The sequence below is a fragment of the Amphiprion ocellaris genome, chromosome 6 (assembly GCF_022539595.1).
Source record: "Amphiprion ocellaris isolate individual 3 ecotype Okinawa chromosome 6, ASM2253959v1, whole genome shotgun sequence".
Taxonomy (NCBI): Eukaryota; Metazoa; Chordata; class Actinopteri; family Pomacentridae; genus Amphiprion; species Amphiprion ocellaris.
The window spans coordinates 38,154,637-38,178,017 of NC_072771.1; the positions used below are offsets into that span (position 1 = coordinate 38,154,637).

General features: G+C 39.3%; 3 protein-coding genes across 4 annotated transcripts in view; 1 reads left to right on the top strand and 2 right to left on the bottom strand.

Moving 5' to 3' along the window:
- Positions 1 to 222: 222 nt before the first annotated feature.
- On the bottom strand, positions 223 to 10,883 carry fbp2 (fructose-1,6-bisphosphatase 2). Its single transcript, XM_023273622.3, has 7 exons — positions 10,627 to 10,883; positions 9,645 to 9,807; positions 7,532 to 7,624; positions 6,116 to 6,256; positions 4,891 to 5,028; positions 886 to 1,005; positions 223 to 580 (listed from the first exon to the last, which is right to left on the bottom strand). Exons 1-7 carry the CDS (start codon positions 10,797 to 10,799, stop codon positions 395 to 397), a joined length of 1,014 nt encoding a protein of 337 aa, XP_023129390.1. The 5' UTR covers positions 10,800 to 10,883; the 3' UTR covers positions 223 to 394.
- Positions 10,884 to 12,336: 1,453 nt separating this feature from the next.
- Positions 12,337 to 17,918, bottom strand: LOC111570715 (fructose-1,6-bisphosphatase 1-like). The gene is made up of 7 exons (XM_023273620.3): positions 17,662 to 17,918; positions 16,347 to 16,509; positions 15,832 to 15,924; positions 15,019 to 15,159; positions 14,780 to 14,917; positions 14,310 to 14,429; positions 12,337 to 13,116 (listed from the first exon to the last, which is right to left on the bottom strand). The coding sequence occupies exons 1-7, from the start codon at positions 17,829 to 17,831 to the stop codon at positions 12,925 to 12,927; spliced, it is 1,017 nt and encodes a 338-aa protein (XP_023129388.1). The 5' UTR covers positions 17,832 to 17,918; the 3' UTR covers positions 12,337 to 12,924.
- Positions 17,919 to 22,144: 4,226 nt separating this feature from the next.
- The window catches only part of kank1a (KN motif and ankyrin repeat domains 1a), an 82,659-nt gene continuing 81,422 nt past the window's right edge, over positions 22,145 to 23,381 (top strand). Inside the window, exon 1 of one of the 2 annotated variants that reach the window (XM_055011368.1) lies at positions 22,145 to 22,325. The gene's annotated coding sequence lies outside the window, so the exon portion shown is untranslated. The remainder of the gene's footprint in view (positions 22,326 to 23,381) is intronic. The other variant, XM_055011363.1, reaches the window with a different exon arrangement.

Consider the following 23,381-nt stretch of genomic DNA (forward strand, 5'->3'; position numbering starts at 1 on the left):
GAGGTAGTTATGGGTGAACTACTACTGTCTGAATCAATCAAAACTCAAAAATGCAAGACAAGTCAATAAAAAAAACTGCCTTTTTCCTCTTTCTGGTGTCAAATTAATGTTTTTATGCAACAAAATGAAGCAAATTCATCAAAATCACACAGCTCTTTGAGACATTATGTCCAAATTCTGTTGCTCTACTTTCTAAACACGGATTAAACAAAATCAGAATCGTTTGTTTTGAAAGATGATATTTAATGATTTATAAATGTTGCAGTTTGTTCAAGGTTGTGATTTAACATAACAAGCTGGAGTAACTCTTGACGTAAACAACAGTTTCTTGCGATCAGAACAGTAAAGTGTATGAATCTTGGTGTCCTTGAAGTGAAACGAGGCCGCTGCAGCTTCAGGAGAACTTCTTGACGAAGGACAGGAACTCCTTGACGTCATCGGGGGATCCGACCACGAAGGGAACCCGCTGGTGCAGCGCCTCCGGCTGGACGTCCAGGATCCTCTGGGTGCCGGTGGTGGCGAGGCCGCCAGCCTGCTCGATGAGGAAGGCGATGGGGTTGCACTCGTACAGCAGCCGCAGCTTTAACGACAGAGTTTAAAACATTTATGCTAAAAGTTTGGGGTCACCCAGACAGTTTCATGTTTTCCATGAAAACTCCCACTTTTATCCATGTGCTAACATAACTGCACGAGGGTTTTCTAATCAAACTATAAAACTGCATATTTGAGCTTTTCTGTAAGGTTTATGTGACTGAATCAGAGTAGTTTATGGAGAGTGATGTTCAGGTCATTTTCATCTAGATTCTACATTTTTAAAATATATTAATAGTTGTTCATAAGTAGTGCAAGATCCTGTAGTTTGTGAAGCCAAAACAAAATACTTACCTTTCCCTTGGGGCTCTTCTCATTGGCCGGATACATGAAGATTCCTCCATAAGCGATGGTTCGATGAACGTCTGAGACCATAGAGCCGACGTATCGAGCTCCGTAGGGAGAACTACCATCCTGCAGGAGGAGAGGACGTAGTTTTTAAATGATTTTGAACCAAAGTCAAGAATGGTGTTTGACTTATGGTTTTCAAGTGCATTTTCCCCCAAAATTCCTTCATTTTTTTACCCAAAGGACATGGTTTTTACACATAAAATTGTTTGTTGGTATAAAAGAAAGCTAGTTTGCACACAAATACTAAAGGAAATCTGTGGTTCTGAGGGATTTCAACAGCCGGTTTTAACATAAACTGTTATTATGTGTAGTTATAAATAAGTTTTAATGATGCACGGACATCTGACACCTGCTGCTGAGGTAAAACTTGACAGCAAACAACAAGCTGGTCAAAGTCTGCAGCTGCTGGAACATACGTTAAACCTGACAAAGGAGTAAACAAGCTGCTTCAGATCACACAAGCTCAACTTCCAGTGTGTGAGAACTCCACTATTGATCATTTGATTTGTGGATAACACAACTTTCAGTGTTTACCTACATTTTAAAATGAATTTTCACCATGTTTCATTCAATTATTCCATATTTTACTGTTGCTAAACCACCTGAAGCGAGCTGCATGTTCAAACCGGCACAACGTGATGCAGAGTCATGTGCTCGCTGAGTCACATCCCGTCATCATAAGGGAGGGGAGTGAAAAAATGTGCTCATAGTGTTTCCCAAAACTGACCCTCCCAAATACAACCAACTCTGAGAAAAAGAGAAAAAAAAGTACAGCGGGGCTTATGGGAGACAGTGTCCTAAAATAAAGTAAGAGAACTGAAAAGGAGAGTAGAAGTGGCAGTAAGAGACGGTGGGAAAGTTTTTGAGGGTCAGATGAGTATGAAAATTATCTTGGCGTGTTGTAAAAAAACTGATTAGTGCTGACAGAGAAGCTGTTAAAGTGATAATACAATCGGGTCATGTTCACCTGACTTGCTTTGTTAGATTAGTAGATTAAAAGCTTCTGACAGCTACGTGGTGTTTGTTTCTGGTTCACACTGGAGCACATGTGACTTTATACTGCAGCTCTGTAATAAAGAATGAAGGTTTAACTCCTGGAAAAGTTTATTTGATCTATTTTTCATGATTGTCCACTGACTAGATTTCAGTGTTTTTTATTTAACCCCCTGCTTCTAGTTATCTGCAGCGTTTTTCTTCAACAGGTGCAACACCGTCAGGTTGGAATTGACTCACTTAAAGGAGAAACTAAAGACTTGACATCTGCACTTGGTTTAAACTTCCCCAGTGGGTCTTTTCACAAACATTTGCCTTCCAGTTCCACCTTGTGATACAAGTTCTTGCTGTTTCACAACGTGCCAGACAAACAGCAGTGAGTAACTCTGTGGTTACCGATGCTTTGTGCTGTGTCATGATGCTAATGTGCAAAGTGGAACATGATCACGAGTGTTGGAGGAAAACGATCATTCTAGGCAGAAAGTAAACTTCTGTTGGGTCACAAAAAATACACTTTAATATGCTACCAGCTTTCCTCGACTCACTGAGGATCGTCTGGCAAGAAGATCTCAGGATTTCTATGTCAGATGAGCAATGGGAAAACATGCCAGACCTCCTGATTGTACAGGGTGTCCCTGAAGTCTGGACACATAGGAAATCTTATTAACTTTATTTATTTATTTTATTTGCCTCTACAGATTAAATATGACATTGTTAAAAGAAGACAGAGTTGAACTGGTACTTCTCAGTGGATGTGAAGGATGGACATATGGAAAGATAGCAGATGAATTGTTGCACGTCATCCAAGGAGGATTCCATGTGGTTAAAAAGTTTTAAGAACCAGGCAGTGTCATGGACAATCCCCGTTTTGGATGACCAAATGTATCAGCAGAAACTGAAGAACTGGTCATGGATAGAATTCATGCTTGTCCCAAAAAAAATCACTTCCAAACCTTATCTTTCAATATGTCCATCCTTCACGTCCACTGAGAAATACAAGTTCAACTCTCTTATTTTGACAGAGCCATATTTAATCTGTGGAGGTAAGAAAAATGTGTTCAGACGTTAGGGATACCCTGTATATGAAGACGGGCAAACTCTCTGAAATGTGACCATCTTGGCAGTCACAAACTCCTCTTAATTCCCAGTTAATCCAAAAATGAGTAAAGAGATGGACCTAACATGGGTCATGCAAACATCTCTGGGTGTATCTGGTACCAACATGTCATTTAAAGAGAGCACATCTTTAATTATGCACAACTTTAGGCCTTGATACAATTGAAATGGGTGAACTGCATTAAATTTCGCCCCCTGTATACTTGTCAACAATGTATAAATTAGCTGTAGAGACCAGAACTGTTTCTGTTCCAGGCTGTAAACATGTTGATTTTTGCTGTAAAGTTTGGCATTCTAACACTGAGGTCTGTAGGGACTGACTCATGTATGGAGGCAGCCTCGAGTGGCCTTTTAAGGAACTACACTTTTTAGCACTTAGAATGCACCCTGGAGTTTGCGTCTTGACTTTCAAAGACAGCATTTTTTTTTTTTTTTGGTATATGGTAAAAATTAAACTCTAACTACAAACTTTACAGGCTGATTATGTGTCATTGAAGCCAACACAGGAGGAAGACATTCAAGGATTTCCACACAAGTATCGTGTATCAGCAAAGCCATCACCGATGACAGGATGCTGATGACCAAACAAACTTCATCGTGATGTTTGTGACTGCAGGAGAAGTGCTGAGTGTGCACATGTGTGGACATCAGAGTTTCCAGATGAGCAGCTGCAGTTTCCTGAGGAACAGGATGCTTCCTGCTGTAAATGTGTCGCCATCCTGCAGCTCAGCTGACCGACCCTTCGTTCTGTCTGACCAAACTGTCATGCTCGGCTGACTGCCAATCACATGTTTCGTTCAGCTCATAACAACTATTTGCCCATTCGGCCTTGTTCACCTGACTGCATGAAGCATCTATACTTTTACCTCTGAAACTCAAAATTTTTTATCTTAAATCTTCTATTGTATGTATATATTGTGTGTATTCCAGCAATAAAGCTACATGTCACATTTAAACTGTGGGTGAAAATGCTTCTTGGTGGCAACTGAACTTCCGGATAGTTATGGTAAATTATAAAGAGTAAAAAACCTGTGAAATACTAATAATCAGTTTGGGATTACTGAGATTACTTAGACAATAACAGATATAAATTAAGAAACCTTTAAGTTAGATTTGAATTATGACAGCGGGAGAAGTTTTGAATCTTGCAAAATCTTGGAAAATTACAAAAAAGGACGACTTCTTGGACAAAAACAGCTATAAAATAGTATAAAATGTCAGATATAAACCTTGACTTAGGTTTTAATAATGTCTGTGGTCAAGAAATATTCAGAGAGCTCAGCTGTTTTTGTGCTGCCAACCAAACTCATCCTACCGAAGCAAACGCTGCATCAGGACTCACATGATGGAAGAGTTTAGTAGTGAGGCAGCAAAATAGATGCTCCATGGGTCAATAACTCTTGTTAGCTTCAGTAAAAGGTGTCACATTTAAAACCACAACACAAAGTAGAACCGACTAATGCCACACCTTTGACTTGCATTAAGTGTGACGTCTTGCCTCCATGTGTAACAAGTAGGACTGAAGTTAATTTTGTAGGTAAATCTACTTTTTTTGTCTATAAAATGTTAGAAAAATGCTGATAAGTGTTTCCTGAAGCCCAAGATGATGTCCTCAAATGTCTTATGTTGTCTACCAATCAAAGATATTTAGTTTTCTGACATAAAGAGTTAAAAAAGAAGAAATATTACAATCTAGGAAGCTGGATGAGAGGATTTAGACTGTTTTCTGAACAATAATTACTCAAACGGATTAACTTTTATTAAAAATGGCTGCAGATCATTGCAGCTATTGTCAGATGTGGTTCCTCTGAGTTGTACAGTTTGGTGATTTCCTCTCACCTCAGGGTACTTCTTGTGTTTGAGGTATTCATTGATGGAGGGGTGGAAGTATTTAGCGTAGCCCTCATTAAGACTGTAGATCTTCCCTTTTTGCTTGATCTTCACGTTCCTCTCAGTCAGGATGAACTCGCCAATGGCCTGATGAGAAAAGTTAAACATTTAGGTGCCATAATCCTCACAAAAAAAAAACATAAAACTGAATATATTGCCATTTTTAATGGTCAGACATTGAGAAAAGGTAACGCTTTATATACAACTCCAAATCTGTGCAACAGTTGAGGAATTCAATGAATAAAAAAATCATGAAACATGCAATCATGCAACATTTATACACAAAATCATGAAAAATATGTATTAAAAAGTTCACAGTGAGAGGAAAAACATGCTTATGGAAAGAGAGTACAGCACAGAACAAGCTCTGTCTTATAATTTTATAATATCAGTACAACATTATTCTCTTTAGGCTTGAGGAGATCTCATGGTTTGTGAAGTGAACACTAGAAAACAGCAAAAGTATGTTTATTTTTTACATTTCTAGATGCATAACAACAACTTGAAGATTATTTACAAACACATATTGAACCTTTATAATCCTCAAACAACTAAAGCAGCTTTTCCATAGGTAACCCCCCCCGACAATTCAATGTTTACCTTTTATCGATTGCTATTTGTGGGTAAATCTCAATCTGAAAGGGGCAGAATATGACATAGGAAGTCATGTGAGTGTGAAAGATTAAAGTCTGACTGGAAAAACAAATGATGAAATAATGATAAGAGATGAGTTATGACCACATGTCAGGGACATTGACGAGGGAAAAACAACTAATACGTATAAAAAGGGGTTAAATCTTTACTCCATTCTCAAATTGAAGCTCTTTTTTTGCCTTAGACATTTGCAACAAATAATATATTTCACACTTACATCAACTTATTACAAAGCTAGATAAGGTGGCAGATGCTTCCTGGGAAATATGAAGGGATTACTGTGACTTTATAGGCCTCTGCAACCCTGATTAAAGTGTGGCGACATGCTGCATGTAGAAATGACTGACAGGATATTATTTGTTTTCTCAAATAAAGTTGGCTATGGAGCAGTAAAACTATATGAAAATATAAACACAGCCGAGGCAAGGAAATTAGAATATTATTTGTGTTATGTAAATAACACTACATATTGTCACTTTTGTCGCTGTGGAGAACAGTTAACATTTAAGTGGTTACTCACTGGGTCCAGCATGAAGAAGTTGAGGCCGGCGCCGGTGCTGAGGGCCACGAGGGTGGCGCTGCCGTAGAGGGCGTAGCCGGCACATACGATGTTATTACCCGGCTGCAGGGCGTCTTTCTCTGAGGGCTCCTCATCTGATAGCTGAACATCACGAGGTGGGAATGAAACAACAAATGCAAACAGATAAAAACGAGCAGAGGGATCCTGCAAACTGCTAAAATCACAACAAACCTATGAACATCTACTAAAAAAAATATTATATCAGTCAAGGTGATGTGTGAAAATGATGTTTACTTTTTCACAAAAGCATTAAAAACGTGAACATTTTTAGAAATGAAGCCATAACAGAAGCATTTTATTGTTTCATAACCTAATCATATGTTTTGCGTCATATCTCCAAACATGATAACACAGAAAAGCTCTCCACTGATACCATATACAACATCATAAACGGCTCAGGGCATTAGTTAATCATAAATTCAGGGATGTGAGAGGGGAACTATAGGATCTGAAAACTTAATAAGGTCAGACTGAAGGCAGGTCTACTCTGCATAGTCACTTTATTATGAGGGTCAATGAACAAAAACATTAAACTTTTAATACTCCACACAGCATGTCAAAACATTATGAAGTCTAGCTTAGGCTCTCAGAATACCAATCTGACATGAATTTACAGTTTTTAAGTCCTATTGTCTGAGAAAAGCCAAATAATCCAGTTCATTTACTCTCTTTATTATTCCATTTGAATTATAAGAGTTATGGTATAAACAACTGTGGAGGAGTTTCTTTCACCTCACAGACGATGCATAGCCAATATGTAGATGGATGTAGTTTTATGTTGTGGTTTGTTTAAAACAGAATGTGGTTCTGACAACAATTCCATTCCTTTCTTTGAATGGTTCAACATGCTGAAACCTGGATCATCTGGACAGCAGCGCTCTCTTGTGTCTGCACACTCATAGTGACACTCATGTTCAAGCAGCTGATAAAATTAGGTGAATGTAGTTAATTTTTTTTATGTTTTGGGCATTGTACTGCATGTTTGCGAATGTTAAACTGAATAAAATGTAATTAATTCTCCTAATAGAATAACTACAATCAAGGGTGGATATTTACAATGAGTTGCCATCATACCATCAGTCAACAATATTTTAAAAGCACAACACTAAATCTAAACAAATAACTGAGCTGTGAACTGAAAACAGTTTTCCTGATGGATCGTTCTTTGTTATCTATGTATTGTGTGATTTTCTCCACCTTTGGAGCCCTGTTGCCTGCATTTTAAAATGGGGCTATAAAGGAATCCTCATTCCTGAAGTACCCATCTTTACACTTTGTCAGTAGCTGTTATGAACACCTTGTGATATCAGAATATTTTTTCTCAGTGACCGATTGCTTTTTGCATCTCAGACTCACCCGTTTGTAGATGGCGAATATGGTGCCAATAGAAGCCAAGCAGTCGATGTTACTGGAGCCGTCCAGAGGGTCAAAACAGACCACATACTTCCCCTGTGAAACAATAAAATCAGACCAAAAAGTTTGCAAAATAATGTAAAAACCCAATATCCTAACATAAAATGCTTTCAAAGAAATACAAATTCTTTAAAATATCCTTGTTTTTTCTTTATATTTAGTCTATATTTTTGCAAACATTAGATGCATTCCCTTTTTAAAATTGCAAATTGTCACCATCAAAACAGACAAAAACGCTCCTAAATTGAACGTAAGTAACAGTAAACAGCATCCCAGTTGTTAGTCGTGAGCCGATATTAATTTATTGGGTGCCTTTAGTGGCAAATGGTGAATAATTCATAGTTTCAATACTGCAGCTGCAGCCTGCAACGACATTAAATATGTAATATTAAATCAGCAGACACAATGTGAGAACTGCAATCCTGTGTCAAAGCAGTATTTAGAAATGTTTAGGTCTGTTTTCATCACTAGTATTCTCAAAATCAAAAGAAGCGGAGCATCCTAAATACTGTTATTGTATAAATGGTACCAAAGACATCCCACAGCAAACTGTACATTAAAGCTACGACTCTAAATGACATACATATGGGCCCCCTAGAAATTTCCTTATTTTAGTGAAAGAAAAGCAGTTTTTTTTCAATGAAGATACCATTAAATGAATGATAAATCCAGTGTAGACACTGTTAATGTGGTAAATGACTATTGTAGCTGGAAACAGCTGATTTTTAATGGAATATCTCCATAGAGGTACAGAGGAACATTTCCAGCAACCATCACTCCTGTGTTCTAATGCTACATTGTGTTAGCTAATGGTGTTGAAAGGCTAATTGATGATTAGAAAACCCTTGTGCAGTTATGTTAGCACATGGAGAAAAGTGGGAGTTTTCATGGAAAATATGAAATTGTCTGGATGACCTCAAACTTTTGAACAGCAGTTTATATACAGTAAGTTCCATGAAAAGCTAAAAGTCAGCAGCTTCAGTTGTAATAACTTGTAGTGCACAATATTAGATTCATTTAAATATCACATATGCACATATTTTCTGACTGATGCACATATATTTTCCATGTAATTGCAGAAAACATCAAGTCTTTAATAGAATCAACATATAACTACTCTTATAGTGATGGGCCTTTATGCAGACATAAAATAATATAATTTCCAGCTAACTACTTCAACTACCATATAAAACATGCCATATTTATTTTTAAGTACATTTTCAAACTAAACTATAAACTTTTAGCTTGCCAAGGTATATCTGTCTCTTAAAGTTAATTGTGTGGCGATGCTAATATCTCCACTCTAAAGCCTTTACTGGCTGATACTATTGTGTATTCCTAATAACATAGCCTGTAAAAAAAAAAGGTGTTTCCATCCTCCAGACTGTGAGAACAGTAAAGCAGGATTTGACACTTTAACAGTTGACAATGAGTTTGTGAAAAACAACAGCAACATGATGAATTTTTAAATTTAACTACTGCACAATAACATAAAAAGGATTGTTTTGACCAGGGTCTTTTACTGTGTGTATATATGGTAGATAATCCAGTAACAAGTGTACAGAAATCTCTAAATGCATTTCATATTCCAGTGATCATGTAAAGTACACTTTTAGCAGATTAGTTGAAACTTTCCCATCAACATCAATCTTCAGTACAATAAATTTGTTAGCATGAAAACAATTATGATCCATCACCATACCAGGGATTTTCCAGCATAGAGCGACTTTTGGTGGCCCTAAAGACAGATGTTTTGGCAGCACCAAAGAAAAATCAAAAGAACGTCAAGAGGTTAAGGGGAGCAATTAAATGTTTTAATTAGTTTAGGTCATTGTGAATTGATTTACTCAATATTTTTGTTTATGCAACAGTCAGTAATAATAGGAAAATGCATCATTTATGTCAAATAAGACAACACACTCATCACCTGCTTTAATTGCACTTAATGTCAACGAATCATGCAAAGCCAACCCCTAAAGGCCCGATCTGAGCCAGGAAATACCCTGCCTACAATGTTGTTTCATTGCTAGTAAACCCCCAGTGTTCACCAGTTTACCCTCTTATCCTTGGGAGTGATGATGAGCTCCTTGTTCTCCTCAGACACCATGCAGCAGGTGCCATAGGAGGCCCGCAGCATGTTGATCACCAGGTCATTAGACAGCACGTCCAGCTTCTTCACATCGTCCCCCGTCACGTTGACAGAGCCGGCCATGCCCTGCCTGCACGGACCAACCAGCAGCCAAGCTTTAGTCACATGCATACAACACCCCATTATGGGTCAAAGTAAACACAGCTACTTGTAGAAGCAAGAAAAATTAGTCGAGATAAAGTGATAGCTTCCATCAGGAGCCACAAATGTATGCTTTAATTACAACAGTCATTGGAGTGGACTTCACATGTGAATGCCAATTATCTTGATTTTGTGCCAGCCGTTGATTTGTGTGTGGTTACATAACTCAAACAGAATAATGATGCATTCTTAAACCTGGCAACCCTCCAAAGGCAGTACCTTAAACAAAGAATTGCTTATTGTGTTACTTTTCCACAATCACAAATGTTTTCCATTTTATCTCCTAGAAAAAACACAAAAAAGCTGCACAGTCTTTTATTATTTCAAGCTCTGAATGTTGAAATGAACCTAAATCCCACAAAGCTGCTTACTTTGGAGCAGCACGACCTCTACTGTGTATATTGTATAGTGTTAAAATCAGAACGTATCTATCTTTGACAACTTCTAAACACATGTACAGGAACACAAACACACTCTCAAGAGTTCTAAATTTACCGTTTGACTGAACAAAATGTCAAACATCCCACTTGAACAGCACTACCAGCTCTTCTGCAGCTGGCCTTGACCTCTCCATGCAGGGATGCAAGCAGGAGAAGTCTTACAAACCCTCAGCGTGCAAGTTTAATACAGTATAATCACAATATTTGCACAACAATCTTTGTTTTATTTGTCACTTTCAGTCAGTTCTGCAAAGGTGCATGCATATCAGTGTTCCACAGCAAGTTTTTTCCAATCCTTCCGTACTTACAGGTGGGCCAGACCTGCCTTCCTCACAGCAGAGGAGATGGCTTTGATGGCAGTCAGCATGGCGTTGATGAGCTGTGTCAGTTCACCCGTCGCCCCCTTCGCCTGCCGCCCGGTCTCCATGACGAACCGGGTCAGGGTCCATACGTCCGTGTCGAAGGCCGACTGATCCGACATGCTGGTTTCTGGTTCCTCTGGCGTTCCTACTGGGAAGCAGACTGCGTGTTCTCCCAGCAGAGGACAGCGACCTCATTACCAGCCAAGGGGATCTATTTGTGAGTGCAGCCGAGTGGAAGAGCGAGTGTGGGTGTGTTTATGGGTGTCGGGTGTCAGCTGGAGCAGTTTAATCCTACAGAGCTCTTTAATTCATTTAGTCAAAAAGTTTGCAACGTGTTTGACAACAGAAAGTCAAGACTTGGGTAACAGGAGAGCTGTGAGGGAAATTTCTCAGTAGTCAACCACATCTGTTTGCACATAAACCTGAAAACGGAGCTGTTCTGTGGAAATAGAGGAAGAAGTTTAAAAGAAATCCACTGCATGAACCTCCACCACAACATACAACATTCCGAAAATAATCGTGTTTATTTCAAGGCCTAGACATGCTGAATGAAATGTTGAGCTAAATTTTGATGGTTTAAATTCACCTCACAGCCTGTGTGTATTATATCCTGCACTCACTTTAATTTCAATATATGTTACTTCAAATACTTTTATAAATCAGTTTAGAGTTTTCATTCACTATTTCACATTACGTGTCCTTCTGAGCTACATGACACTATGGTTAAGAACACAGATGTGAATGAAAGTTCATGATTTTAATATTAGAAGAGGAGAAGCACAGAGGAGAAGCACCAGAAGCTCAAGTGGGGTTTAAATGTCATTAGTTCACCATGAGCTTCTCAACTGACCTTTATCTTAAAGGTCGACTCCACTGGATTAAGTGTCTCTAAACTTTAATAGACGGTATGCCCTCCAACTCTTTCCTTTCCAAAACAACATCTTAAGGGAATTAAAATGTCTGAATGCTCGTATTTCTCTAAAAGTTGCAATGACAGTCATATGAGGTCAGGCCTAGCGATATCAGCACAGCACAAATCCAAACTGCATCTTGTTGCATTAACGGATGGACACACACAAGTTATGTACTTCAAGCTACGCAAAGTGATTACAGGAGGTCTTTTTCCACATTTCAGCACTAATATTGGTCCAAAACATCACAGAGAGCAAAAGATAGTAACATCCTGCTTATTCATTTGTACAATTTCACAGCTGAATTGTTCATATATATGTAACAGGTCAGGTTAAAGGGAATCACCAACAGTGAATTTAATGCAGGCTTTGATGAAACGTTATCTGGAGCTGAAGGTTAGTTTGTTGTTTCCAGCTGTTTGTAGAAGTCTTTCCTAAATCCCTGCAGTGTCAGCATACATATGAGCATCTCTAAAGAGAGAGAGTTACACAAATTTACCATCGTAGAACAGCAGCAGTAGCTTTATCACGATCTACCTTCAGGTCACACTGATCTTTTCTTCATCTCAGACAGGTGAGTAGTAACAGTTAATGAGTTGCAGGTAAATCATGTTACAAAGCAGCTGTCTCAGGTTGAGTCCTGAGCTTCACCACAGCACATATAAAAACACTACTAAACTACATGTTTGTTTATTTTAAAGATGTGACACTTTTGAACACACATTTGCAAAATGAAAACGCTGACTTTGTTGTCACAGACTCATTTTGATTTATTAAGACTTCATCATTTCAAACAGTAATTTTGTTACACAATAAATGCATCAAGTTTCATTGCATAGAGGTTGCATTTGGTCCTTTCGCACGTCTAGAAGAGATGTTCAGTCTAATTAAGGCACAATTAGAGGTAACCTGAGGAGAAAAGTCTTCAGGTTGTGTTTATTCAAGTGCATTTGTCTGTTTTTTAGCATAGTTTTCTTCATCTTTGCTAGTTTTTTCTGGAATGTGTGCGTTTATTGTGACATGAGCTTATGACCACAGTCTTCATGTGAACCACTTTCTTTCACTCAGACTTCTACAATTAGAACATGAATATTGCTGGTATGGAATGAAAACCTTGTACCCCCAAATTCAGCTCTTTTCATTCAAGAAGTCTTCACATTTTTGGTCCTAAGAAACATTTCAAAACTGCATAAAAAAAACCCAAAACATCCAAATAACATTCACATCAAGCTCAGTACAATCCCCACTTCTTCAATCCCTGAACAGCAGACAGTTTGGAGACAAGGTTTTTTTGCAGGAGTGGGGTTGGTGGTGAGAGTGAGTCAGTGTGGTCTCACTTCTTGGCATGTTTCTTGCAGATGGCGATGAACTCCAGCACATCATCGGAGGAGCCCATTGCTACAGGCGAGCGCTCGTGGATGGACACAGGCTGGATGTCCAGGATATTCTCATAGCCGGTGGAGGCCATGCCGCCCGCCTGCTCCATGATGAAGGCCATGGGGTTTCCTTCGTACAGCAGCCGCAGCTTGTAGCGAGAAGGGAAGTTTAGTCTCCTGATCTGATGCTGCAGCCTCCACAAATACATTTCTAGTTTAAAAGTGTATTCTATAGTTTCATAGTTGTAGCCTAAATACTGTGGATGAAGCTCCACTATACTGTAAGAACAGCTCAGTCAGTGTCTCAAGCTTAGAAAAACACACCTGTACAGGTTGTGTAATATATTATAAAGTCCTATGTAATGTTTCATTGTGGAGTTTTGTATTGTGCACCTTGTGACTCCAATATTGAAAAGTGCTAAACAAACAGTCACTGATATCCACCAACTCCATTTAAACATTGCAGAACAACAATGTTTAACATCCTCGCTGTGCCAATCTCATGTTTGGCTCAGTGTTACAAATAGTGAAGGATGTGGAGAGTGAAGAAACAGAATTGTGACACAGTCTTCAGTATAATCTCATGTTTGCAGAGTCAGAGTCAGACTGAACAAGGAACAGTTGTTTTAAAATGGAAATAGGCAGTGAGGATGGGTCACGATATCAATCTCACAGTTAGAAAAAGTGAAGCTGAAAAACCCTGCAGATGTACAGTAGTTTAAGGAATTATTTAGCCTTTATCAAACTTGGAACTTTAATGAGGACCAAACTCATACAGCAACAGCTCTCCAGGACTAATCCATTGGTTTTTGGCAGCAGGAGGAGCAAACCACCTGTGAACGTTTTCACAACTTTGAGCATGCTAGACCTCATGGAGACTGCTGGCTCTGACTTATCAGCATCAAACTGTTTGACATTATTTTAAAGAAGTCAGCGATGGGGCTGCGTTTTGCTCAAACAAATGGCCAAAAAGTCAAAGTACTTTAAATATCAAAGCTCAAGAACCAACATGGCAGATAATCTAAGAAGAGGTCTGTGTTTTTTTTCCTTAGCAGTTCTATTGGTACAAACACCAGCTGATTATGGTTCTACTTTCAGAATATGAATATAAGCAGGTGCACACTTAAGTTCTCCAAGTCTGTTATTAGTTCAGAATTAAATAATCAGGTTGAAATAACTTCGTTAATAATTTCGTTCATCTAAAAAATAACATGCATTGGTTGAGAAGTAGGTAAAATTTCAGTAGACCCAGATTAAAAACATCTGTTCACTCTTTAAAATGGTTAATTCACCCACTAGTTTCATTTACAGAGTATAGGAGACAACAACAATGGGACCTTACCTTTCCCTCAGGGTTCTTCACATTTCCTGGGTATAAAAAGATTCCTCCATACATCAGTGTTCGGTGGACGTCTGCCACCATAGAACCTACGTAACGGGCGTTGTAGGGCGGACTGCCATCCTGTAATGATTTAAAATGTTAGCAGCAAGCACAACACTGAAAATGCAAATATCTGATATGTGTGACACCCAGACAACCAAAAATACAGGGAACCATCCAACCCAGATCTGCAGATGAAAATGAGTATATATCAGTCAGTTATATTGCCATTATTATGTCTGCTGATTATTACACTTTGGTCCAGATGAATAAATAACAAGAGAAACCATTATTTAGAATCAGCTAAATTCTTTAGTGTTTGGTTTGATGGCTGCTTCAAAGCCAACACTGAGGAACAGCAGATCAGTTTACTATTAATACGGTTATATACTATATGAATATTTAAAAACATTCTTTGTTTGAACTATTACCTGAGGAAACTTCTTCTTCTGCAGGTATTCTGTAACAGCAGGGTCGAAGTACTTTGCATAACCTTCGTTCACGCTGTAAATTTTGCCTCGCTTCTTGATCTTCACATCCCGATCAACCAGGATAAATTCACCAATTGCCTAATGAGCAAAATGCTGTAAGTAACTTTAGAAGTACACATTTATGATAAAATCATTTTGCAGTATTGTTAGTGTGAAATAATAAATGGTAGAGCACTGACTGGGTCGAGCATGAAGCAGTTGACTCCTTGGCCAGTGGAGAGCACGACCATGGTGGCGCTGCCGTACAAGGCGTAACCTGCTGCCACGAGGTTCCTGCCTGGCTGCAGAGCGTCTTTCTCACAGGGCTCATCATCTGTGGTCTGAGGGAAACCGTACGAATTACTGTCAGTGGTCATAAACTACTTTCTTATGCATAGTAGCAGAGTGGAGGAGAAAAATCCTTTTGCCAATTGTGTGTTTTTAGTTTTTGACCACTGATATTCGCTTGTTTACATCTGCAGCCATCATAAAAGTCTGATCTGATTGATCTGTCCTGATTGTTTTTCTCATAAAAATTCTTTTTTAATGTATTTAACCCTCTTATTAAAGTGGCTCTCCTTCGAAAGCATTTCCACGCCTTACATTTTAACCCTTTGAGCCCTGGGCTATTTATTGAAACGTCCTCTTGAAACAACATTCCCAGGCCAAAGTTAACAAGCTTTGGCTCTTTAGATAAGACACACTTAGGAGAATTTTGGAATACAGTAAGTCTTCTTAATCTTATCTACAAACCAGAATAAAATTAAGCTTTGCCTTAAGGCATACAAACCATTAAAAAACCCCACACACAACAGAATTGTCTGGGTTTTGAGTGGAGCAAATCTTTCAGGTGTCTTTTAACCTAAATAATATTATTCAAGTGGATAATGCTATATCAGTGTAACTTTTTCAGCAGTGAGTATGAAGCAAAAGCTAAAAAAAATTAATACATTTGATGTCATTAGGCTTGAAGTTTCTAAATCCAGAATGAGAGTTTAAACCTGTCTTAGTACCTTTTTGTAAATGGAAAAAATGGTTCCGATGGAGACGAGGCAGTCGATGTTGGATGAACCGTCCAGAGGATCAAAGCACACGATGTATTTACCCTGAAAAAGCAGGAATGATGCTAGAAATGAATCATGTAGCAACAACTGACAAATTAAATGGGAGTTTGATCAACAACTGCATCATCACTTCAAAAGGTTAACTTGAAAATAATGACAGTAACATTACCAGGTTTGACAGGAACTGAAATGGACACTTATTTTGTGGTGAGCGAGTTACTTGAGGAAGGACAAACACACATTAACATTAATCCTGAGATTACTGGGTGATCCGGTTTTAGTTTTCAGGAAGGGATGCTTAAATAAATGACAGCAGGTTTTTCAAGCTCAGTGGGGACACAAATTAACCTTGAATGGACACGTCACTGACACAGAATTAGGAAGAGCAAGGACTGCTTGTTTTATTTTAAACACCTCTACAAAAGGCTATTTTTTTCTCCATGTGGTCACTCAGTCACACTTACTCTTCTTTCTGGCTCCACAATGATAGCTTTGTCATTCTCTTCAGACACCAGCACGCAGGAGGAAAAAGATGACTTTAGCATGTTAATAACCAGATCATTGGACAGAATGTCCAGCTTCTTCACCTGGTCGCCCGTCACATTGGTGCTGCCAGCAATGCCGTAACTGAAAAGACACAAACACAAAAACACTTGTGATAAAAATGTCACTTGTCTGTACGAACACAGCCACATCAGCAGTAGGTATAAAACTGCAGCAACAGGTCAATAATTCTAATTCTGTAACACTTTTGTGGCAGATTTTTGCATCTGAGAATCCGCTCCATGTTAGATTGTATTTTGTCTTGCTCTGGATGCTAAATGAAAAGGCCAAACAGCTCTACAGTGTTGCCCTGAGATAAGGGATCTGCATGAAATCACAATCACTAGTCTCCAGTTAGTGCAACCGATGCATGACTTTGCATTTCCAAACAACACTGGTTAGCCAGTGATTGAGTAAAGTGTTGCATCAACAACACAAGTGAAGTCTGATTCACTATCGCAACTGGCAGCCACAAACGTTTTGCTCATACAAAAGCTTTGTGCTCATCGAGGTCACATGAAAACACAAAGATAAAAGAATTGTAAAATGTAAACAGGCATAGATTTTGCTAAACTCCAATAGCTCACATAAACCTAAAAAACAACTAACATAACATGTAATACTGTCAAAATACGAGCAAATGCAAAACTATTAAGACTCCAAAGGAACAAAGACGGGACAGAAATGGATTTATCTTGCACACGTTTTTCTACTGGATCATTGGCAAACTAAAACTTTGGCAGAAATAATTACATTCAGGCTAGATCTGCAACTGTTAATCGATTAGTTGTCCAGTACTAAATTAATCTTGAACAATTTTGACAGCTGATTAATCAAATTGAATGAAAAACTGTTTAAATTCTTTCAATCCAGCTTCCAACATGTTGATATTCTCTGCTTTTTCTTTCCTTGCTCTATGACAGTACTGATTATCTTTGGGTTGTGGACAAAGCTTTTTCACCATTTTTCTACGTTTTACAGACCAAACAACTAATCGACTAGTTAACCTTAAGGCTGACAGCATCACATGAAAATGGGCGTGGTTGCTGCAGGTATGCGCTTCCTGATTGGCGCACAGAAAACCTGACCCTCCTGCGAAGTTTGTGCCAACGTGGATGCGGGAGGATGGAGTTTTAGTCAACTTTACGTTTAAATAATGAACAAAAAGCCCTTGCTATACCACTGTACTTTGTAAACTTTAATGGACTCTTTTACTCGGTGGGGTTGTGAACTCACAGATGGGCGATCCCAGCTTTACGCACGGCGCTGGAGATGGCCTTCACGGCGGTGCACAGCGAGTTGAGCAGCGTGGTCAGCTCTCCGGTGCCCTTCGCCTTCCTGCCCTCCTCCATGAGGAAGCGGGTCACGGTGACCACGTTGGTGTCGAAGGTCCCCTGGTCGGACATGGTGGCGGACGGTCTCCTGCAGCCTGACGGTAGAAGCTGGAGGAGGAAACGCTGCAGGACTTTAAATGCGCTGCGACGCGGAACTCAGCGGAGGGAGTGAAGGCGGTAGGACCAATCCAGAGCTGAAGGAGAGGTGTGGCCCAGCTGGAAACAACACCCGCTTTGTACATACTGAACAAAATGATGATGAAATGCTAAAATTACCAATAGAGGGATGTGACCAGAACAATAGGAGCTGCACATGCCTGACTTGAAACCAGACTTGCGCAAGAAAGGTGGTGTACTTTTCAGCAGTGTTGACAGTGATACGAAGACTATGAACAGCCATTGTTCTTTTCCACTTCTGATAGAGTGCATTTACTTTAACCCTTGAGCAGATGAACTTTTGAGCTTTCCTTTAATTTTTACCCTGAATTGTATTATATTACTTTGTTTTCAGTTTGTCTTTTAATTTTTTTTTTAATGATCAAACTTGTAATTTAGCCCCTCAATCTGCACTAAAACATAAGCAAAAGGATTCACTACTTTGAGGCCTCTTTTAGCAGCAAGTACAACTTCCAGTCCTCTTCAGTAAGTCTTCATTAGCTTTCCACACCTGGATTTGGGCAGTTCAACCTATTTATCCATCAGATTTGACAATACGTCCCTGAGCTGCCATCCTCAGGTCCCTCCACAGATGGTCTGTTGGGTTTAAATCTGGGCTTTGGCTGGGCCACTCGAGGACAGTCCGGGTCTTGTCATGAAGCCCCTACAGTACTGTTTTGGCTGTTTGACATGGGTCATAGTGGGGCTGAAACGTAAACCATCACATCGTTTTCTTCCTGGATCTCTCTGTATTAGCCCACATTCATGCTGACTTCATTTCTAACCAGTCTATCCAGCTTCTGCTGCTGAACAGAGTCTCGTTAGCATGATGCTGCCACCACCATGCCTCCTATTGTATTAGCAGCAACAGCAACTGGCCTTAATAATCCCAGAGACCCCCCACAGACATTATCTCCTCTCCCCCACTGCCACCACCATAAACACTGACTTAATGTGGGACATTAACACGCAGCGTTAAATAGGATTATTACTATCCTTTTTGCACATTTTAAGTTGTTTATATTCTGTGTAGTTTGTCATATTCTCAGGCGATTAATTTGAACATTCCTGCACACTCTGCACAGCTGTCTGACTTAAATAGTTTTAGTACTTTTTTAAACCCTTGGATTGGTTACACTTGCGTCTGTTTGTCTTGCAGTATTTCCCACACTTTGCTTTTTTACTCATCAGTGTTTGCCAAAACATCGTGTCAAATTCCTCGTATCTGAAAACCTACTTGGCAATGAAACATATTCTGATTCTGAATATGTGCGTTTGTCCCCCCTCTATAAAAAAAACATGAAGGAAGTTGCGGAATTATTTAGAAAAAATGCTATAACATTACTTATAGACAAAACATGTTTCAAGCAGGGGCAGGTCTTTATTTACTCTGGAAAATATTAATTTGAGCTCACACAGCCACTGGATTTATAGTGGTGCCTGAATTTGTGCTTTCCTTTCAACAAATAAACATATTTCCACCGTAAATTAGTAGCAAAATATTAGGGCACAAAAATTCAACAAAATGCAGGAAATTAAGTCTTTGATACTCAAAGACCCTCTACTTAATGTGTCCCCTTAAATATTAAAATGAAACCTCCATAGTTTTGCCTAAAGAGCTCATGTTTTGTCTCATAAGATCAGAGAATCTTCTTGTGTGTTTTTTTTAATGCATTGAAAAACACCAAACAGACATGATTTTTATTCACATGACATGGCCTGTTTATTCACTCTTATGGTTGCACTATAAAGGTCTGATTGATGGAAAGTTGCTGAGATGGTTGTCCTTCTGAAAAGTTTTCCCTCTATCTCAGCGGAGGACTTCTGAAACTGTGTTCAAGTGGGCTCATGGTCTTTTATTTCCTCATTGCTGAAGAACAAATCCCAGTAGGTTGGCCGAGGAGTGCTATTTTACAAATTGAGGTATCAAAAACAGGTTCTGTTTGGATACAAGGACACATCAAAAAGCAAGAAAGGCTGGACTTGCAGCTTACTTTGTGGTCAATAAGTCATCACCAAAAAATTCTAGGACAATAAATGGGCTTAGTGCCTGCATGTCTCAACTCGCAGTCACCACCAGAGTGTACAATAACAAGCAGCAGCTCACAGATATATCAAGGCTGGTGCCACCTGCCAAGCAACCAGACATAACTGTCTTAGATGTTAAGTGGTTGAGTGTAGAATTATGTGAATTCTAGCTAAACATGTAGAGCTGTAGAACTGAGCCCATTTGTTAAAGGCTTTTAAAATTACTATAAAACAGGATGGACTGGTATTTTTTGTTGATGACATTGATCACAAAGTAAGGTACAAGTCTAATGTCCTTCTCTTCTTGACCTGTCTTTGGATCCAAAAAGCTCCTGTTTTTGTTTGTCCGATTCTCTCTCCTTTACCTCACCCCAGCCGGCTGAGGAAGATGACTGCTGTCATTAGGTCATTAGGCCTGCTTCTGCCAAACGTTTCTTCTAGGTAAAAGGGGAGTTTTTTCCTCCACTGTCTCCACAGGTCTACTCAAAGAGAATTATTGTTGGCATTTGTTGGGTTCTATACAGGTCCATTTCTTGACTTTAGTATGTCATGTGACGTGAAATGACTTGATAACTTTCTGTTGTGAACTGGTGCAATACAAATACATCTCTCTTGAATTAAAGTGCATAAAGTGATGAGGTCTGCATACCTTCTATCTATCTGTCTGTCTGTCCATCCGTCCGTCCGTCCGTCCGCCCGTCCGTCCGTCCATCCATCCATCCATCCATCCATCCATCCATCTATCTATCTATCTATCTATCGTAAAAAAGAAAAAAAAAAGAAAAAAAAAAGTCTCTAGCCCTTTCTCATGGTTTCTTATTATTCTATTCCTTAATATGAAAACAAACACAAAGCTACTTAGTATTTAGCTGTTAGCCTCAAACAGTCCTACATCATCGAATTCATTCCTTTTAAAATAAAATAAAATCAAGTTAATCACATTTGGGACTATGAATAGAAAACAACACATTAAAGCTTCTGGCTTTTCACTCACCATCTTGGCTGAAGTGGATTTAAATATGTAGACTGCAAATGTAAGCTATTTTAGGGCATTTATACTCCATAATTGTTTTTTTTCCTCAAAAACCATGTACAAATAACCCTCGTGTCGTCCTGGGGGTCAAATTGACCCGTTTTAAAGTTTGAAAATGTGGAAAAAAAAAAAACATTCACAGTGAAACTTCTGATGTCCACATTTTCAACATTTTTGGGAGATTTTTGAACATTTTTGGTGGAAAAAAAGAAATGTTAAAAATGTTTCTTAAGAACATTCACAAGAAAATCAACCAAACTCCAGTGAATTTCACTGGATTTTATACATGGAATCACTTTAGATATTTTTAGGATTTTTTTTGGGAGATTTCTACTCATTTTTTGAAAAATATTTACAAGAATTTTCTTGCCAAATTTGGGCGATTTAAAAAAAAAAACATTTAAGGGAAACTTTTCAGGAATTATTGGAATTTTCTTCCTGAAGGTTTTGCAAATTTTCAGAAATTTGGGGAATATTTTGCAGAAGTTTTGGATGTTTTTCAGACAAGGAAAGAATATTCTTTGGTGCCCGTGAATGAACACAACAGGAGGATTAAAGCATTTGGACTTAATTTTTTGCCGTTACAAGAAACCACCACAAGATGGCGTCCTCGGCTAGTTAGCTTCATTTGCCAGAGCGACTCTTTCCTCTGGTCCTAGACACTGTAGGATGTGAACCCTTAAAAATAATCCTTCTATATTCTTACAACCATGTTAATTTAATATTAATTAACAGACTGGAGCATTATAGAAACCGTTAAAATTAGTCCCAGAAAGAACCGCTGTGACACAGAACAAATAAAAAAACGTTGATATTAATGCGCCAACCGAATATGGGCTTCATTTAAAATACATTGCACACCTCAAGACCTAGATTGTATTGCGGAGGAGAACTTTATACGTTAGCTGCGTTTAGTTGGACATTATATATATGTCAATTAAATGTTGCTAGACATTAGTTTTCGCTATACAGCGTCAGTAAACATCCATCTTGAATAGCGTAGCTCCCTGTGCTACTTACTAAAAGCAGGCCAAGCCGGCGGCAGGTAAGCTACACCTGTGGCACGGACCGACCTTCATATCAGCACTGAGCGGACTGAGCTCTTCTGGGCACCGACTGCGCATGTCCGCGGCTCAACTTGCCGCTGGGCTGAAGTACAAAGAGGCTGCTGCTGCCGCAGACGGGACGTGGTGCGTGTCGTGGAGGATAAAGTCGAGGTTTCCTTCAAGTTTCCACGTTGTCCAGACGATTTACCTGCAAGAATTTCACTTCGAGGACATTTAGTTGATTCAGCAGAGAGGACGAGTTGCATTCAAGTCCAGAAAGAGCCTGGGGACACTTGGCGTGGGGTGAGTTCAACGCTTTGCAGTCACATGGAGCGTCGTTTATGTTTTTCTAAGTATTTAAACTCTAAGTGATGTTTTTGTGCTTATATACTCATGCACAAGCCTTTGCTTTGATAACTCGTTTAAGTTCCATGTGTCCTCGATGCATGCTCTTGGTCAGGTGGTCCTGCAGCGACCAGACCAGACAATCCCATGAAGCGCTGCTGGTTAATCGGGATTATGCTGAAAGTCATATGGTGTTTGTTGCACCTGCTCGTTTGTGGTAACCTGGCGCTGTTTTATTTATTTCCTTCCCACCAGATAAGCCTCTTTGCGCCTCGCAGGTGTCACGCAAGTGTTGGGAAGTGGCTCACATGCGTGCTGTGTGTGGTTGAACTTTGAGCTCCAAGTGCAAGGAAATGTGGTTCAAGCAAAACAATAGTGGAGGCTCCTTGCAGAGATTTTGCCAATTAAACAGTTCTCAAACACTGACCTCTCTTGTAATCCATATGATTGGCTCATCTTTGCTTGGAGCTCAAACCACAGACTTGTAGTGTCCTTAAAATTAAAAAATCCTCACCTCAAACCCAAGAATGCTAAAATGTCTTTCTTTCACTAAACTCATTTCCATTGCCTCCTCCTCATAGCCTGAAATACAGTACAGGGATTGACTCCTAACAAAAGCCTCTTTATGGGGCACTGAAAGGGACTGTCATCAACTTTGAAATGTTGTGCACAGTGTAAATGAAGCTGCCGTTGGTCATATCTGGGATCCAAATCATAAAGCCGAGTTATTTTTCTTCATCTACTCCACTGACATCTACCCAACATGCCTCACTGGGGAGCTGAGGCATGTTGGGGTCAGAATAGAGGGGATGCAGACCTAGATGGTGGTCCCTATTGTGCCGGTAAAGAGCTGGGGTCAAACAGAGGGCTCTTCATCTTCTCAGGACTCAGAGGCTTTTCCACTTTTCTTCAGAGATAAAGCGCCAAATTGATATGTCAAGGGGAAGAATATGAGCATTGTGAAGGCAGTTTAATGAAATTCTTTGGCTTCCAGTGTGGCACTTCTGGCATATC

What these genes read in the sequence shown, in the direction of transcription:
- fbp2 (XM_023273622.3), bottom strand. Translation starts at nt 10,799, where the DNA reads ATGTCGGATCAGTCGGCCTTCGACACGGACGTATGGACCCTGACCCGG. An exon ending in AACACAAGAAGTACCCTGAG is followed by an intron (nt 1,006 to 4,890) that starts GTGAGAGGAAAT and finishes CTCCTCCTGCAG; the next exon opens with GATGGTAGTTCTCCCTACGG. An exon ending in AGAAGAGCCCCAAGGGAAAG is followed by an intron (nt 581 to 885) that starts GTAAGTATTTTG and finishes CTGTCGTTAAAG; the next exon opens with CTGCGGCTGCTGTACGAGTG.
- LOC111570715 (XM_023273620.3), bottom strand. Translation starts at nt 17,831, where the DNA reads ATGTCCGACCAGGGGACCTTCGACACCAACGTGGTCACCGTGACCCGC. An exon ending in TTGTGGAGCCAGAAAGAAGA is followed by an intron (nt 15,925 to 16,346) that starts GTAAGTGTGACT and finishes CTGCTTTTTCAG; the next exon opens with GGTAAATACATCGTGTGCTT. An exon ending in ACTGCTTCATGCTCGACCCA is followed by an intron (nt 14,918 to 15,018) that starts GTCAGTGCTCTA and finishes TTTGCTCATTAG; the next exon opens with GCAATTGGTGAATTTATCCT.